The sequence below is a fragment of the Palaemon carinicauda genome, chromosome 3 (assembly GCF_036898095.1).
Source record: "Palaemon carinicauda isolate YSFRI2023 chromosome 3, ASM3689809v2, whole genome shotgun sequence".
NCBI classification, from domain to species: Eukaryota; Metazoa; Arthropoda; class Malacostraca; order Decapoda; family Palaemonidae; genus Palaemon; species Palaemon carinicauda.
This window is the reverse complement of record NC_090727.1, coordinates 145,250,871-145,266,230: the sequence shown is the minus strand read 5'-3', so window position 1 is coordinate 145,266,230 and position 15,360 is coordinate 145,250,871. Positions and strand designations below refer to the sequence as shown.

Here is a 15,360-nt window from a genome sequence, read left to right as displayed (position 1 = left end):
TCGAATGAGCTCAGAGTTGCAGCCCAGGTCAAGTTCCTAGCAAGTTGGGTTTCAGACCTCTACCCTCCTAAAGGCGAGTTTGCCTAGTAAAGAGCGAAGGGTTTGTATGTGTGTAGGAACAAAGGATATTTGGAAGTAATTTATATTTTTCCTAACTATATAAACCTGAGCTCTTTGCTCATATTTGACCTGCCATCACCTGTCTCCCTATAGAAATCCTGCCTGAAACCAAAAGTGACGTAACGCACTGGGGGAGTACAGTATGTGAAAGGCGTGGATGGTTTACCCCCACCAACTAGCGAAGGCTCGTTAACACCTCATGTTAAAAGTTTGTGTCTAGATTCCAGCTACGCCAGAACTAATAACTAATATCCATAGTAAAGAGCTTAGGTTTGTATAGTTAAGAAAAATACAACTTGCCTCCAAATTTGTCATATTCTTAGGAGCAGTACTGTATTATTTTTTCCTGTTAAATGGAAGTGGAGAGAAGGTCCCTCACAGAACATAGGAGAAACTAGTGAAATCAGCTTTTTGGGCAATAGCTTATAATTTTTTAGTCCAAGAACAATTTTTAAACTGGATTTTTCTCGGTTGGTAAGGGAGAGAATATAGTCGGTTATGGAAAAGGTGATTGCAAGGATGTCTAAGTCTCCACCTCTGTTTAGTCCTTTTTATATGTCAGTTCTAGACTGCCATTTTACCAAATAAACTTTTCTGTTCGGCTTGGGTAGGTGCTCAACATAAAATTTATTTCTGAATACAGTGTGCTGGTTAACCCTTCAATAAAAGACTGGTTTCTGGTTGGCAAGGAATTTAGAAGAGCCTTCAGCATTATAGGAAGGGCCTTGAAAATTAATTCTGTTGCTAGGAAAGGTTTTCCAAACCCTTCTGAAAGGATGGGCTTAGCAGTATGAGAAGGGTGAGAAAATTAGATCTTAAAAAGTTTTCAAAGTCCTTAGACTATATTACAGAACTAGCTCAAACCATCATAAACTTTATACAGTACGCACTTGAGAGATGAGAGCATGAATGCTCTTTGCTAAGTACTGTAGTTCATTTTCTTTTCTTATTTTAGTTGTGAAATGAACTTCTGTAAGTTTCAGAGACACATGCCATAACTACCAGGTAATAGTAGAAACTCTATTCCAAAAATGTTACATTGAAGGGAATGCGACCGAGAAATTAAAACTGAGTAACGGTATATTGACAACATTCTCTAATGTATTATTTTCATGTCTCAAAAAAAGTAAATTTTAGAGGCGGTACAGATCTATGTCCATCATGATTAATCATAGCCAGGTTTAATAGTTTTTGATAAAGGACACTAATTAACCACCTCCCTTTGCCAAATACGATACGGTGTGTGGCATTGATCTGGTTATTACTTAGATGTGATCTCTAATTTACTATCTGTATTAATTCAGTAAATACTCACTTTTTATTAAATGTACAGTATTGGAATCTTTTGCAATACTAGAACAAGTATTTGAATAATTTTTGACAGTTGCATCAAATGCCATATATAAATCGTATTGTAGTATAGCTTTTTTTTATATTGAATCTCTCTCTCTCTCTCTCTCTCTCTCTCTCTCTCTCTCTCTCTCTCTCTCTCTCTCTCTCATATATATACAGTATATATATATATATATATATATATATAAATATATATATATATATATATATATATATATATATATATATATATATATATATATATATATATATATATATATATATATGTGTGTGTGTGTGTGTGTATATTTATTTAGATGGGAACTGCTAAACTTATACTGTATAGTATAAGTTTTAGGTTACTGTACTGTTGTAAGTATGTTGTCCTGTTTTGTATTCCAGGTTATGAATTTAACTATAACTCCATAAAAGCTATATCTACAGTGTTATCCAAATACTGTAGGTATGTCTCGTTCATCAAATAGTCGAGGGCGAAGGGATGGCAAGAGAAGAGGTTATGGCCCTACAGGATTTGAGGAGCAGGTGAGTTTTTTTCTTTTTTAACTTGGTACAGTACTGTATTCCATTTAAGACATCCAGTTTTTACATTGTTGTCAGATTAAAATTAGTTTTCTCCACATCTTTTTGTCTTGTACTCTTTCTGCCCAAACTCCTATCAGGTCAAGGTTTACATGTTAGTATTCCCTTTATCAATGATTTCCTTGCCATTTCAATCTTAGACTAGAAGAACAGCTGTAAAGACAAGAAAGTTTCTAGAAAATCTCACGGGAAATATTGAGGCTATAAATGCTATGATTTATTTGTGACAATTCATGGTACAGTACTGTAGTATATTTTTTATGTACTTTATAATGCGTATCCTATCACCCTGTCTAGTCAAATACTGTAGATTTATTTTTTGCAGTATAGTGTACATTACAAAAAAATTAATAAATTTTCCATTCACCATTTTGATGGCAGGGAGTTTGCAGCCATAAAAACTTAGGGAAGGTGGTAACCAACCCCAGGCCAAGGGGTTTGTTAGGCTCCTGCTCAGCTTGCATACTCAATTTCTCAACCACTTTTGACTTGGTTATTGGAGAGTGGACGAGCTTTACTCCTCCATCTTGAGTTCAGCTGGCTATAATTAACCTCACTAGCTTTGCCTTTTGTGCAGAGGGCATTCTTGCACTGAGGCGTTTCCAGGCGACGAGTGTCGAGTTGCCGTTCTTCCAGTGAGAGCAGTTCGGGCGCAGGAGTTAGAACAACGCTAAGAAAGATTGACTTTTTGCCTCCAAGTTCTGCCTTAAAGCCCAAGAAGTCCAGGCATTCTTCTTCTTCTGGATTTAACCCCCCCCCCACCCTCTTCCTGCCTCTGTTTGCTTGGACTCTTCCGAAGTTCGGTAGGACCAAAGGGATGTTCATTTAACTCCTGGACGGCTCTTGGGCACGGAGGACTCTGTTGCTCTCCCTGGTGAAGCAATGGCACCCTCCTCCCAATGGAAGTCCTCCCTTAATGCTCTTCAGGAACTTTGGCCTCTGTTTGGACTTTCAGATTCTCCTTTGAAGGACAAACTGCAGGAGGCGTTGAAGCAAAGTGCTCAGCACAACTTCCACCTCCAACTGCAGAAGTCCGCTTAGGCCATTCTTCTTCCAATGCCAAGCAAGGGGATCCCCTTCCCTCTGGCTATGCGCCCTAAGCTTCTTTTTCCTCTGTAGCTCCTCTTCCACCTGAGGTCCTGCAGGTAGTTTCCCCTCGGGGTAACAATCTCGCTCGTTCACTCCTCGGGTTGAATGCATGCACTGACCACAGTGGGAGACTCCAGCAGACACCTCGTGTTCGCGATTGGTCTGCCATGATTGAGCAGACTCCTCCTCCAGCTTCTCGTAAGCGTACTTGCAGCTATTTGCCACCTCACTCTAGCCCTAGAACGAGCAGGGGAGCACCCCCCCCCCCACCTGCCTCCTGTAACCCAATGGCCATTCCATTATATAACGATGGCATATAGATTCCAGCAAAATGCCCTCGCCTACCATCAGCAGATTGCACTCAGGAGGAGCCCGCTGTTGCAGCGGATTCTCTGGATGAGTTGGGAGAGGCTAGTTATTGGTATCCCCTTCCCCCCCTCTCCCCAGGTCAGGCATCATCCATGCCCACCTCTACGCCATCGGCCAATTGAAGACCTGTTTGAGGTCTAGCCTCACGATTCCATCTCTTGTGATCCCTCCTCTAGCTTGTGTCTTGTGAAAAGAGATTCATCCACGAGCAACCAGCTACTGCAAACCTGACGTCATAGCTCACGTTTGCGATTAAAACACCTCTTGTGAGCGAGACTTGGCTTCTCACATCATTGGCCCTCAATGACAAACTTCCCCCATCCATCCCGCTCCCAATCATCCACTCTGGGATCCTGATGTAGAGTGGATACACAACATTGTTAAAGTTACAATGGCTTCCCGATCTGCCCAGCCCAAGACTCTGTCGGTTTTGTGCTATGAAGTTACGGACAACTATTTCTTTAACCTTGGAGATCTGTGAGGAATCCTAACACCCCATTTGACCTTAGACCGTGTAGCACCACATCGTCCTTCTGTTCCCTCGCTGCCCCCTTGCCGTCTGTACCTTAGCCTAAGGCCCTGGTTCATTCTCAAATACCTACCTCTCACATGTCTCGGTATCAGAGACATGTTACTGGGAATATGAAACCTTGCTGATCGGATCGGACCTCTTGTGGAAAGAGCTTGGCCTGGATTTATAGAAGATCCCTCGGTGGTAGCATAAACGTCGCCAGATCATGCCGCCTCCAGGAGACACCTTACATCCTCATACCAGCAGGGGATCAAGATCGAGGTCTTTCGTAGAGTCTTAGAGGCTCTCCCCTGTCGAGGCAGGTGATTCACCCTCTCCTATCCTTCCCCTGAGACTTAATTTCACCTCCTGAGAGTGCCTTTGATCCTCTCAGTCCCTGGAGCCTTCTCATGTTCCTCCAGGCTCTCCCCCTCATTCAACAGGTCATAGCAGCTGCCTCATCACCTCAGCCTATGGAAGCCCCTCCCATGTCTCATTTGCCTACTGTACCTCTTGATGACGACTATGACCCGCCCCTGGCCCAGCCTGGTGTGGGGCAGGAGGTGGAGAGCCTAATTGACAATTTGGATTACTCAGACATGACCAACTGAAATCTGCCAGCCCTAAGTCTCCAACCACTGAACTGTTGGAGTCTTTATTCAGGTCTTGGTTTGCATTTGCAATGTCAATGGCATTGCCGAAGACACTTGCCTCACTCCAGAGGATTGGAATACATCTGTAGACCTGCTCTGTACTTGATCATGGTGCAGTTTCTTACTCACTGACCATTGCTACCCAGGCTAATGACTTCTCAGGCACTGTATGTCAAACTTACAGGTTCACAAGGTGTCAGGATTTGCATGCCTCTCTTGCTCTTCTGAGATGTGACAATCCTGGATAAGTGTTAGCCAATTGAATGGACTTCCACTCATCTTTAGTAAGTCTTTCGTAAAGAACAATGGTTTGTAATGTGTCGGTAATGAAAAATTTGAAAGTCATTTGTATTTTTTCTAACTATACAAACCTGAAGTTCTTTACACAAATACTTGTCCCGCCAGCACCTTCCGCCGGTAAATCCTGCAGCAGTCAAAAGTGGTTGAGAGAGTGAGTTTGTGGGCTGAGCGGGAGCGTCTCTTCCCTCACATGGCGGTAAATAACCTCAGATTTGTATAGTTAAGAAAAATACAAATTACTTTAAAATTTCTCATTATATAATAAAAACACAAGAGTAAAACTTCAATCATTTGAACTGTTAAATTTGAGAGGTTAGTTAAGTATTCAAACTAGTAATTTTTTTTTTTTTTAGTATCCTACTACTGTATTTTTCCTGTTACAGTTTTAATTATTTTTTTTTTACAATCATTTGAAACTTCCAATTCCATTCTACTTTTATAAGTTCTTAATTTGAAAATTAAATTAAGTTATTCTTTTATTGTTACGGGTAATGAAATTGTATAAAATATTCTAACTGGTTTTATTTTCATCTTGGGCTTAAGTTGATATATTAATCCTACATTTGGCAAGTAAAATATTGCAGGGAATTTTGAATCATGTATACAGTATTCTAGTGTCTTTCAGAGTTAATTTGATATAAAAAATTTTTGAACTTAGCGACTCAATTCTAGTATAATTCCAGATTCTTCATATTGAATCCCTGTTTAATAATGTCCTATATTAAAACTTTAAAATTCCATCCCATTGCAAATAAATCTATCACTATATCTCTTTGCCTTTATTTGGAATGTTTTACTTTACCCTTCTAAGCACATAAAAATATTAGCGTTAGAGAAAAAAAATACTTATAATGTAGCTGCATAAATTTCCTTTTCTTTGATATGTAGGTATGTATGTGTAAGAGTTTTATATGCATATAGAAAGATGGGAAAATTACTGGAAATTACTAGACGAAAAAATGGCCTCTTGGGCCAAATAGAGTAAAAATTCCTGATGTAAACAGTCTTATAGGGTTCAAATGGTTAACAATAAATTACGTATAGTGTGTATGAATGTAGTATAATACATTTTTCAATATTAAACTTACCCGATAATCATGTAGCTGTCAACTCCGTTGCCCGACAGAATTCTACGGGAGGGATACGCCAGCTATCACTATACTAGAAGGGGGTGTACTCACAAGCGCCACCTGTGGCCAGGTACTACAGTACTTGTTGTTGACGCCACCTCACTTTTTCCTCTGTCGTGCTTCCGGCAAGACGTTCTTGGATACGCTTATGATTTTGGAGTATTGTTCACGGTTTGGTGAAGTATTTCTCTAAAATTTGCAGCTATTCGCTATACTGGAAACTTCTATGTTAGCTTAGCTAGCTTTTGGAATTAATTTAATTATTATGGTGACGAAGAGAGTATGAACTCTCTTTCACCTTTAAATGGCCGACCCTTCCCTTAGACGGAAGTGTTGGTGTCCAAGAGAGTATAGACTCTCTTTCTTAATTTTGTTATAGATTTATTTTATATCTCTCCGCCTTTTATAGGCCTCTTCGATTAACTTACTTTTATTATAAACTTATTAAAATTAATTTTTATATTTGTTTATATTCGACCTTTCCTAATAGTAGGCGGTCTTTTCTTGGTACCGAAGTTAATTAACATTGAGCCCGTCATTTCGGTTTTACCTGTTAACATATTATGCTATTTTAATGTTTTTGAAAGAATTTCTTTGATAGTCTCGTACTGTTTTCAAAGTTGAACTAACGTTTTGTTTTGTCTCTGCAGTTGTTGACGTTCAGAACGTTCTACTTGCGCTCTATCGTTACGATAGAGAGAGAATTTTCACGGTGTCACGTTGCAGTAAGAGTAACCGTGTCTAGCGTTTTGTTCATTCTTTCTTAACTTAATGGTTTTAATTCTAATAAAGGAACTTTTCATTTTGGGAAATATTTCAGTTTTTTCCTTTAACAATAATATGTTTTAACGATATATATGATTGGGCTCTTCTCTCAGGTTCTAAGTCAAGAGAGAGAGAGAGAGAGAGAGAGAGAGATAGAGACGGAGGGAGAAAGAGGAGGATAAACGTTTCGTTCAAGCGAGTAACGTTGTTATCGTTTTTGCTCTTCTCCCTAGTCTCTTTATGGGAAGAAGGTAAACGTTTCTAGAGTGATCTAGTGTTTAGTCTCTTTCCAGCCACTGAATTATTTATCTTTCATTAGATTTTTCTGTTACATTGTAATTCTGTTTTCGCAATTACTAACTTTTGAGAAAGGATAGAATTGCGTGTTTCAGGTACAAACCACTTAAAGTTTCGAGTTCAGTGAAATAAGTGCAAACAGAAAATCAAAGTGATAAGTGATTAGCGCAAAGTGTGTCAGTGTTGTGCGTGAGGGTACTTCTGTGCGTGCCAGTCGTCCTCCCAGTCCGGGACCTCTTGCAAGCTCCCAAGCCCAGGGGAGAAGCAATGTCAAAGGGCAAAAGGGTTCGGCAGGCCTTGATCGGCGCACAGAAGTATCCTCGGTGGTTGCGGGCGTGTCTTACAGAGACCGTCACTCCCACCTGCAGACGATTGAGCCCTTATTTTGCTCGTCTGCAGAAGAAATTTCGGGGAGAAAACGCTGGTCTCAGGTCTCAAGACCTCTTAAACGTAAAGTCCAGACCTATGCCAGACGTACGAAGTTAGAGTTCAACAACCCGGATGCAGTCATTGGGTTAGCTCTGACTCTCCTCAGTCAAGTCGCAGCTTGCGGTCTTAATGCGTGAGTTTCAGGCTGAGAAGGTTACACCTCCTCCTGCGAACGCTCCGCCTCTCCGCAGTCCAGTCTGCCAGGCGTACGAAGTTGAGGTTCCTCAGGCTACCTTACCGCGTTCTGAGTTGCCAGTTACCAGCGGTGTGCAGCAACCTCCGCCTCCTCCTGCGAGAGCTCCGCCTCACCGCAGTCCAGTCTGCCAGGCGTACGAAGTTGAGGTTCCTCAGGCTACCTTACCACGTACTGAGTTGCCAGTTTCCAGCGGTGTGCAGCTACCTCCGCCTTCCTTAAGGCAACCTCAGCAATGGGAACAGGAAGCTTATACCTTACTTCCTCCGCTTCCACTTGCGGTTCCACCAGTGAGGCAACACTCTCTTGAGGTACAACAACCTCTCCCATCCATGAGGCAGACTCCTCAGCTCTCGCTGCAGCGAGCTCAACCCTCCTCAAGGCGAGAGCCTCAACACCTTAGCCTTGCTCCTCAGGAACCTCAACTCGCGAGACAATTACTGCGTTCTGCGCAGCCACTACCTCAACTCTCGCAGCTCACACCTCAGGAACCTTAACTCGTTCCTCAGGAACCTGCTACTGTGCATCCGCAACCCTTACAGCAAGCGCAACTCTTGAGGCAACAACCTCATGCTATGAGTCAGCCACCTCAACGCATGCATCTGCCACTTTTTTCCTCAACTTGAACTTCTTCCCATTCAACTTGGGAATAACAAATGACAATAATAACACCTCATTACTTTCATAACTTGCATTTGTAATCATATACATGTATGCCTACACAAACATTATGATAATGGAGGTTATTTGTATTACTTATTTAAAAATATATATGTATTCCTTGCAATATATTTTTAACAAATCGCAAAATATGGCAAAAATATCTTCTAAACAGAATGAATCATGAGTTATGAATGTAAGGTAATATTATGTTGATATTAAACCCCTTGCAAGCATGCATGTAGTAATGCAGTGTTGCCAACAGGGCGAGTTTCCCTTTCCGGAGGTGAAGTAGATTATAGTACATTTAGTGTAGCTTAATTCTACGATTATCATGCCGGCTATCAAATTCATCAACAAAACAGTCTAAATCAATTCCCTCGGCACGTGCACTTTCAATGGACGGTAATGCGATATTACTCACTCTAGCACTGGTCATGGAATTTCTGAGAAATGTTACACGCCATGCAACACGCTCTGCTTACCTTACAGCATGCTCTACATACAGGATGCTCTGCATACAGCATGCTCTGCTTACAGCATGCTCTGCATACAACATGCTCTGCATACCTTACCGCATGCTTCTCAGTCACACATCTTTGGTTGTTGCCAACTCACTAGACTGTCAAGCAGTTTCTTAACGTTGCCTTCTAGTCTGCTGCGTTTGCACAGTGTAACCCTCACTGAGAGAACTTAGCTTTTCTCGGATATGGTCCCTGTAGATGAGAAAGTGCTTTTCTCCCTCCTTCTGATATTCCCTTGAGGACTCTGTCATTTGGAGAGGAGCCTTTAGCTGCGTAGCCTCCTATGGACTTTTATTTAAGCATAACATGCTTCCAGGGAAGGTAATGGTCCCACTTCAGTCGCTAATCCCGTCTGTTACCACACCTGCTCCCATAGTCCTTGAGCTGTGTTGCAAGACATGCAGTCCAAACTTAGTCCTTGTTAGAGGATTTTTTGTTTACGGAGTCAGTGTGTCACTGGGAAGACGTTCAACAACCAGCAGGAGTGACTTGTTGTGACGCAGTGCGGCAACCTTAGCAACCCGATAAGGAGTTGTCTGTACGACCCAGACAGTCTAGACAGCTTCGGGTTGTCACTGTACTTCCTCGCTTCCCCATGGTTGACAGTTCACAGACTGTGCAGCAGTACAGTACCATGATCTTGTGTCCGGCTCCGTCAGACGACTGGCTTTTAAGAGCTCCCACAAGTCGTCGCTGTCTGGAGATTCTCAAATGGACTATGGATCTGACCAAGGAACTGGGCCTCCTGGTCAATTTTGAGGAGTCTCAGCTCGTCCCATCCCAGACCATTGTCTCCCTGGGTATGGATCTTCAGAGTCGAGCTTTTCGGGCTTTTCCGTCGGCCCCAAGGATCTTCCAAGCCCTAGAATGCATCCAGAGCATGCTGAGAAGGAACCGATGCTCAGTCAGGTAGTGGATGAGTCTAACAGGGACACTTTCTTCGCTGGCCCTGTTCATCGTGTTACGGAGACTCCACCTCCCCCCCTTCAGTATCATCTAGCTGCTCACTGGATAAAGGACATGACGCTAGAGACGGTCTCAGTTCCTGTTTCCGAAGAGAGGAGGTCTTCTCTCGCGTGGTGTAAGAACAGCTTTCTTCTCAAGGAAGTCTACCTTTGGCTGTTCAGAAACCCGACCGCCGTCTCCTCTCGGACGCATCAGACACGGGCTGGGGTGCGACTTTGGACGGATAAGAATGCTCGGGAACATGGAATCAGGAGCAAAGGACACTTCACATCAATTGCAAGGAGTTGTTGGCGGTTATTCGGGCCTTGATAAACTTCAAGTCCCTCCAGCTTAACAAAGTGGTGGAGGTGGACTCTGACAACACCACAGCCCTGGCTTACATCTTCAAGCAGGGAGGGACTCTTTCGTGGAAGTTGTTCTAGATCGCAAGGGACCTCCTCATCTGGTCTAAAGATCGAAAGCTCACGCTGGTAACGAGGTTCATTCAGGGCGGTATGAATGTCATGGCAGATCACCTCAGCTGCAAGGGTCAGGTCATCCCCACAGAGTGGACCCTTCACAAGAATGTTTGCAGCAGACTTTGGGCCCTGTGGGGTCAGCCAACCATAGATCTGTTCGCTACCTCGATAACCTAGAGACTCCTGTTGTATTGTTCTCCGATTCCAGACCCAGCAGCAGTTTACGTGGATGCTTTTCTGCTGGATTGGTTCCATCTCGACCTGTATGCATTCCCGCCGTTCAAGATTGTCAACAGGGTACTTCAGAAGTTCTCCTCTCGCAAGGGACACGGCTGACGTTGGTTGGCTCCGCTCTGGCCCGCGAGAGAATGGTTCTTAGAGGTACTGCATGGCTGGTCGACATTCCCAGGACTCTTCCTCTAGGAGTGAACCTTCTACGTCTACCTCACGTAAAGAAGGTACACCCAATCCTCCACGCTCTTCGTCTGACTGCCTTCAGACTTTCGAAAGACTCTCAAGAGCTAGGGGCTTTTCGAAGGAGGCAGCCAGAGCGATTGCCAAAGCAAGGAGAACATCCACTCTCGGAATCTATCAGTCTCAAGGGGAAGTCTTCCGTAGCTGGTACAAGACCAATGCAGTTTCCTCAACCAGTACCACTGTAACCCAGATTGCTGACTTCCTGTTATATCTAAGGAAAGTAAGATCCCTTTCAGCTCCTACGATCAAGGGTTACAGAAGTATGTTGGCAGCGGTTTTCCGCCACAGAGGCTTGGATCTTTCCACCAACAAAGATCTACAGGACCTCCCTAGGTCTTTTGAGACCTCAAAGGAACGTCGGTTGTCCACTCCAGGCTGGAATCTAGACGTGGTCCTAAGGTTCCTTATGTCATCAAGATTTGAACCTCTCCAATCAGCCTCTTTTTAGGACCTCACGTTAAAAACTCTTTTCCTCGTGTGCTTGACAACAGCTAAAAGAGTAAGTGAGATCCACGCCTTCAGCAGGATCATTGTTTTCACATCTGAAACGGCTACATGTTCCTTGCAGCTCGGTTTTTTGCTAAACGAGCTTCCTTCACGTCCTTGGCCTAAGTCGTTCGAGATCCCAAGCCTGTCCAACTTGGTGGGGAATGAACTGGAGAGAGTACTTTGCCCAGTTAGAGCTCTTAGGTACTTTCTAAAAAGGTCTTAACCTTTACGAGGACTATCAGAAGCCTTATAGTGTGCTATCAAGAAACCTTCTTTTCCAAGTTCTAAGAACTCAGTTTCTTACTATTCAGGCTTCTGGTTAGAGAAACACATTCTCATCTGAAGGAAGAAGACCTTGCTTTGCTGAAGGTAAGGACACATGAAGTGGGAGCTGTGGCTACTTCTGTGGCCTTCAAACAGAGCCATTCTCTGCAGAGTGTTATGGATGCAACCTATTGGAGAAGCAAGTCAGTGTTCGCATCATTCTATCTCAAAGATGTCCAGTCTCTTTACGAGTACTGCTACACCCTGGGACCATTCGTAGCAACGAATGCAGTAGTAGGCGAGGGCTCAGCCACTACATTCCCATAATCCCATAACCTTTTAACTTTTCTCTTGAATACTTTTTATGGGTTGTACGGTCGGCTAAGAAGCCTTCCACATCCTTGTTGATTTGGCGGGTGGTCAATTCTTTCTTGAGAAGCGCCGAGGTTAAAGGTTGTGATGAGGTCCTTTAGTATGGGTTGCAGCCCTTGATACTTTAGCACCTTTGAGTTGATTCAGCCTTCCAAGAGGAACGCTGCGCTCAGTAAGGAAGACGATCTTATTAAAGGCAGAGTAACGGTTCAAGTCGACTTCCTTACCAGGTACTTATTATTTCATTGTTATTGTGGATAACTGATTATATGAAATACGGGATACTTAGCTATCCTTTAGTCTTGTACACTGGTTTTTCACCCACCCCCCTGGGTGTGAATCAGCTACATGATTATCGGGTAAGTTTAATATTGAAAAATGTTATTTTCATTAGTAAAATAAATTTTTGAATATACTTACCCGATAATCATGATTTAATTGACCCACCCTTCCTCCCCATAGAGAACCAGTGGACCGAGGAAAAAGTGAGGTGGCGTCAACAACAAGTACTGTAGTACCTGGCCACAGGTGGCGCTTGTGAGTACACCCCCTTCTAGTATAGTGATAGCTGGCGTATCCCTCCCGTAGAATTCTGTCGGGCAACGGAGTTGACAGCTACATGATTATCGGGTAAGTATATTCAAAAATTTATTTTACTAATGAAAATAACATTTTCATCACATGCATATTTAAAGAGAGACTGCTTGTTTATTCACATTTGAATGAGAGATTTGTATTTTTAGGACCTTGAAATTTTCATTAAGTAGGAAGTCCCTTAGTGTTCCAACTAGTTGCTAATTACAATTGAAAGAACTTTGAGACATTCTGTATGGTTTTTTGAAAAATCTTCTCATGTTTAAAATGTTTACTTTTTGGAAAATAGCACTTGGGAATTAGGTTTGTTTCAACTAGAATGCAGATATTTACTACAAGACTAATTATGTAAGTACTTCCTGTCAATTGTAACTGAATTGTTTTCAGGGTGGATATATGGCAGCTAAAAAAGCAAAGCTGTCAGACCAGTTTCAGCGAGCAGCACAAATAGGTAATTGTGAAGAGCGTCGTGGAATCTTTCGAGGTGTGGCCATTTTTGTAAATGGTTATACAGGTAAATAATAGTATTGTAGAGTTTAAAGGAAACAGCAGTCGTTCTTTTATTGTATTGTAATTATTTTAATAGATAAATTTCATCAGCGTTAATGAGTTTTGAGTTGAATCAGAATCATAGTAGGTAATGAACTAGAAAGTTAGACCTTTTGCCTTGCTTTTGTCATATTATTTACAGTATTGATCACAAAATATTTTTATGTTGATATTTTTAGTCACAATTGCAGATTGGTCATAGTAAGGTTGTGAGATACTTTCAAGCTTTAGTCTGCATCAGCCCTGATGTCATACAAAATCTGTATTGTTTTTTAATAGTGACTTGAAAGAAACCCTCCACAAATATAACTTACAGGAATCTTGAATCAGTGGAAAAAAGATGGATTAATTTTTTAGAACAGACAAGGCTATAAAAAACTGATTTATACCTACTCCTTACCAGAAGAAAATATAATGATGACAAACTGCACTGTATACAAACCTTTTGTCCTTTAAAGTAGGGAATGTCTTCAGAGCTAGAACAGCCCTTGAATTCATTAACTAGGTAGTTATCCCACTTTGCTGTCAAAGACACCTCGCTTATGTCTTTGGCTGCAAAGAATATGGATATACTGTGGTGTCCTATCCAAGGGCTAGTTGATCTTTTTCTCTTTTCATTACAAAGTGAATGGTTCATTGTTGGCTTTGCATTATCCATAGAATTGAAGGAGAAATTTAGTAAATGCAGGTGAAAGATTGGAGACTGCAATCAGTTTGTGGCAAGACCAGTTGTAGATCACTCTTTATCTGTGCATCTTGCAGGGCCATGATTTTTTTAAATCATCCCTGTGTTTTGAGTGCAGATCATAGCATCCTGTTCATTGGCAGTGGGTCACTGAAACTCTATAGTATATGCCTCTGGCTCAGGCCCTTGAAACAGTATGGTCCTGAAATATGTGCGATTGTATTGTGCAATTCCCCTTTTATGCTGTTGCTAGTTCTCAAAATTAGATTTTCGGTATCTGCAAAGCTGTTCAAAGTCTGCGAGCCACCCACAACAAAATGTGTCAAATCTATTGTCAATTCTAGTATTCTAGGGGGGTTTCGCTGTCTGAGATGGAGGGGTGAATGTGAGAGGTGGATTTCCTGCTTAGCCGTTGGTCAAGACAGAAGGCTCCTACTCAGCCTTTGGCCAAGATGGAAGGCTCTGCCTCGTACTTTTATGATATAGCTCTATGTGTACGAATGATCGGTATCATCATCATCTCAAAACAAAGTGCTGCAGGTGTTCATAACCAAGTCTGTTATGCCTAAGGGGAGTGAAGACATGTATGAGCCGCCAGCCTCCAAAACTCAAAGGGTTCACAAAGCCTTCCCTGTGCAGAAGAACTCTTCACAGAGGATGAGATAGAGCAGTTTGAAGGGTTTTTGGTAGAGGATATGTTGAGAAAATTTCACACAAAAATTTTTTTAAGATTTTGACAGCAGGAAATTACTATCATATAGTATGCTAGGACACAATGGTGGCAGTGTTTGCTCGTGGGAGTTTACACCATCCTGGGTGCAATTTTGAACTTTTTTTTAAAACTTTAAAACCATTTCAATGTTTTATTGATCCATAAGAACAATTTCATATTAGAAAAAAAAAGTATAGTACATAGAAAGTGTTGAAAATAGGTAGTAAAAAATTTGACTGGGTAAGTTGCCATTTGCCTTGTCCCTAATGGAATTCTTCCCATTTTGTGTATCAAAGTCTATGATTTTCCATTTCTGAGGCCGTGGATTGACCAAATTCTTGCATAATTTGGGACTACTTTATCTTGCTCCAGGAGCGGGGAGAACTTTGATCTGCACTGGCACGGTTTCCAGGATTTGGTAGTGTGTGAAGTTCCTCCAGTTATTGCCACCCACCAGTATCCGCTGGAAGCTCTCCTACAGAAAGTTCCCACCACCGGTTATAGTGCCAATGCCCAAGCCAGTGAAAAGGCATTAAAAAGATGCCGGTGAAAGGGCATCAGAAGATGCCTGAGCCCTGTGCTTGTTGTCCCGTGTGCTTGCTGCTTCTGTGCCCATCACCCATAACCGTGTTATCCCTTTGCCAGTAACCTCAATCCCTGTGCCTATGTTACAAGGACTTGTGACCCCCATTGTTGTGGTTCCTGTCAAGCATCCTGTGTGGTTTCTCTCCTTGGTGGATTGTCTTTTCAGATGGTTGCTCAGACCTTGATATCTCTGCTTATAGAGCCTGAGGGGAAAGTTGGTAAGAAGTGAGCTTCCTC

General features: G+C 42.2%; 1 protein-coding gene across 1 annotated transcript in view; it reads left to right on the top strand.

Annotated features, from left to right (window-relative positions):
- Nucleotides 1–15,360, top strand: part of LOC137638591 (DNA repair protein REV1-like) — a 104,565-nt gene that overhangs the window by 13,468 nt on the left and 75,737 nt on the right. Inside the window, exons 2-3 of the mRNA XM_068370795.1 lie at nucleotides 1,855–1,995; nucleotides 12,980–13,106. Coding sequence (XP_068226896.1) covers nucleotides 1,918–1,995; nucleotides 12,980–13,106 — 205 coding nt within the window. The 5' untranslated portion in view covers nucleotides 1,855–1,917. The remainder of the gene's footprint in view (nucleotides 1–1,854; nucleotides 1,996–12,979; nucleotides 13,107–15,360) is intronic.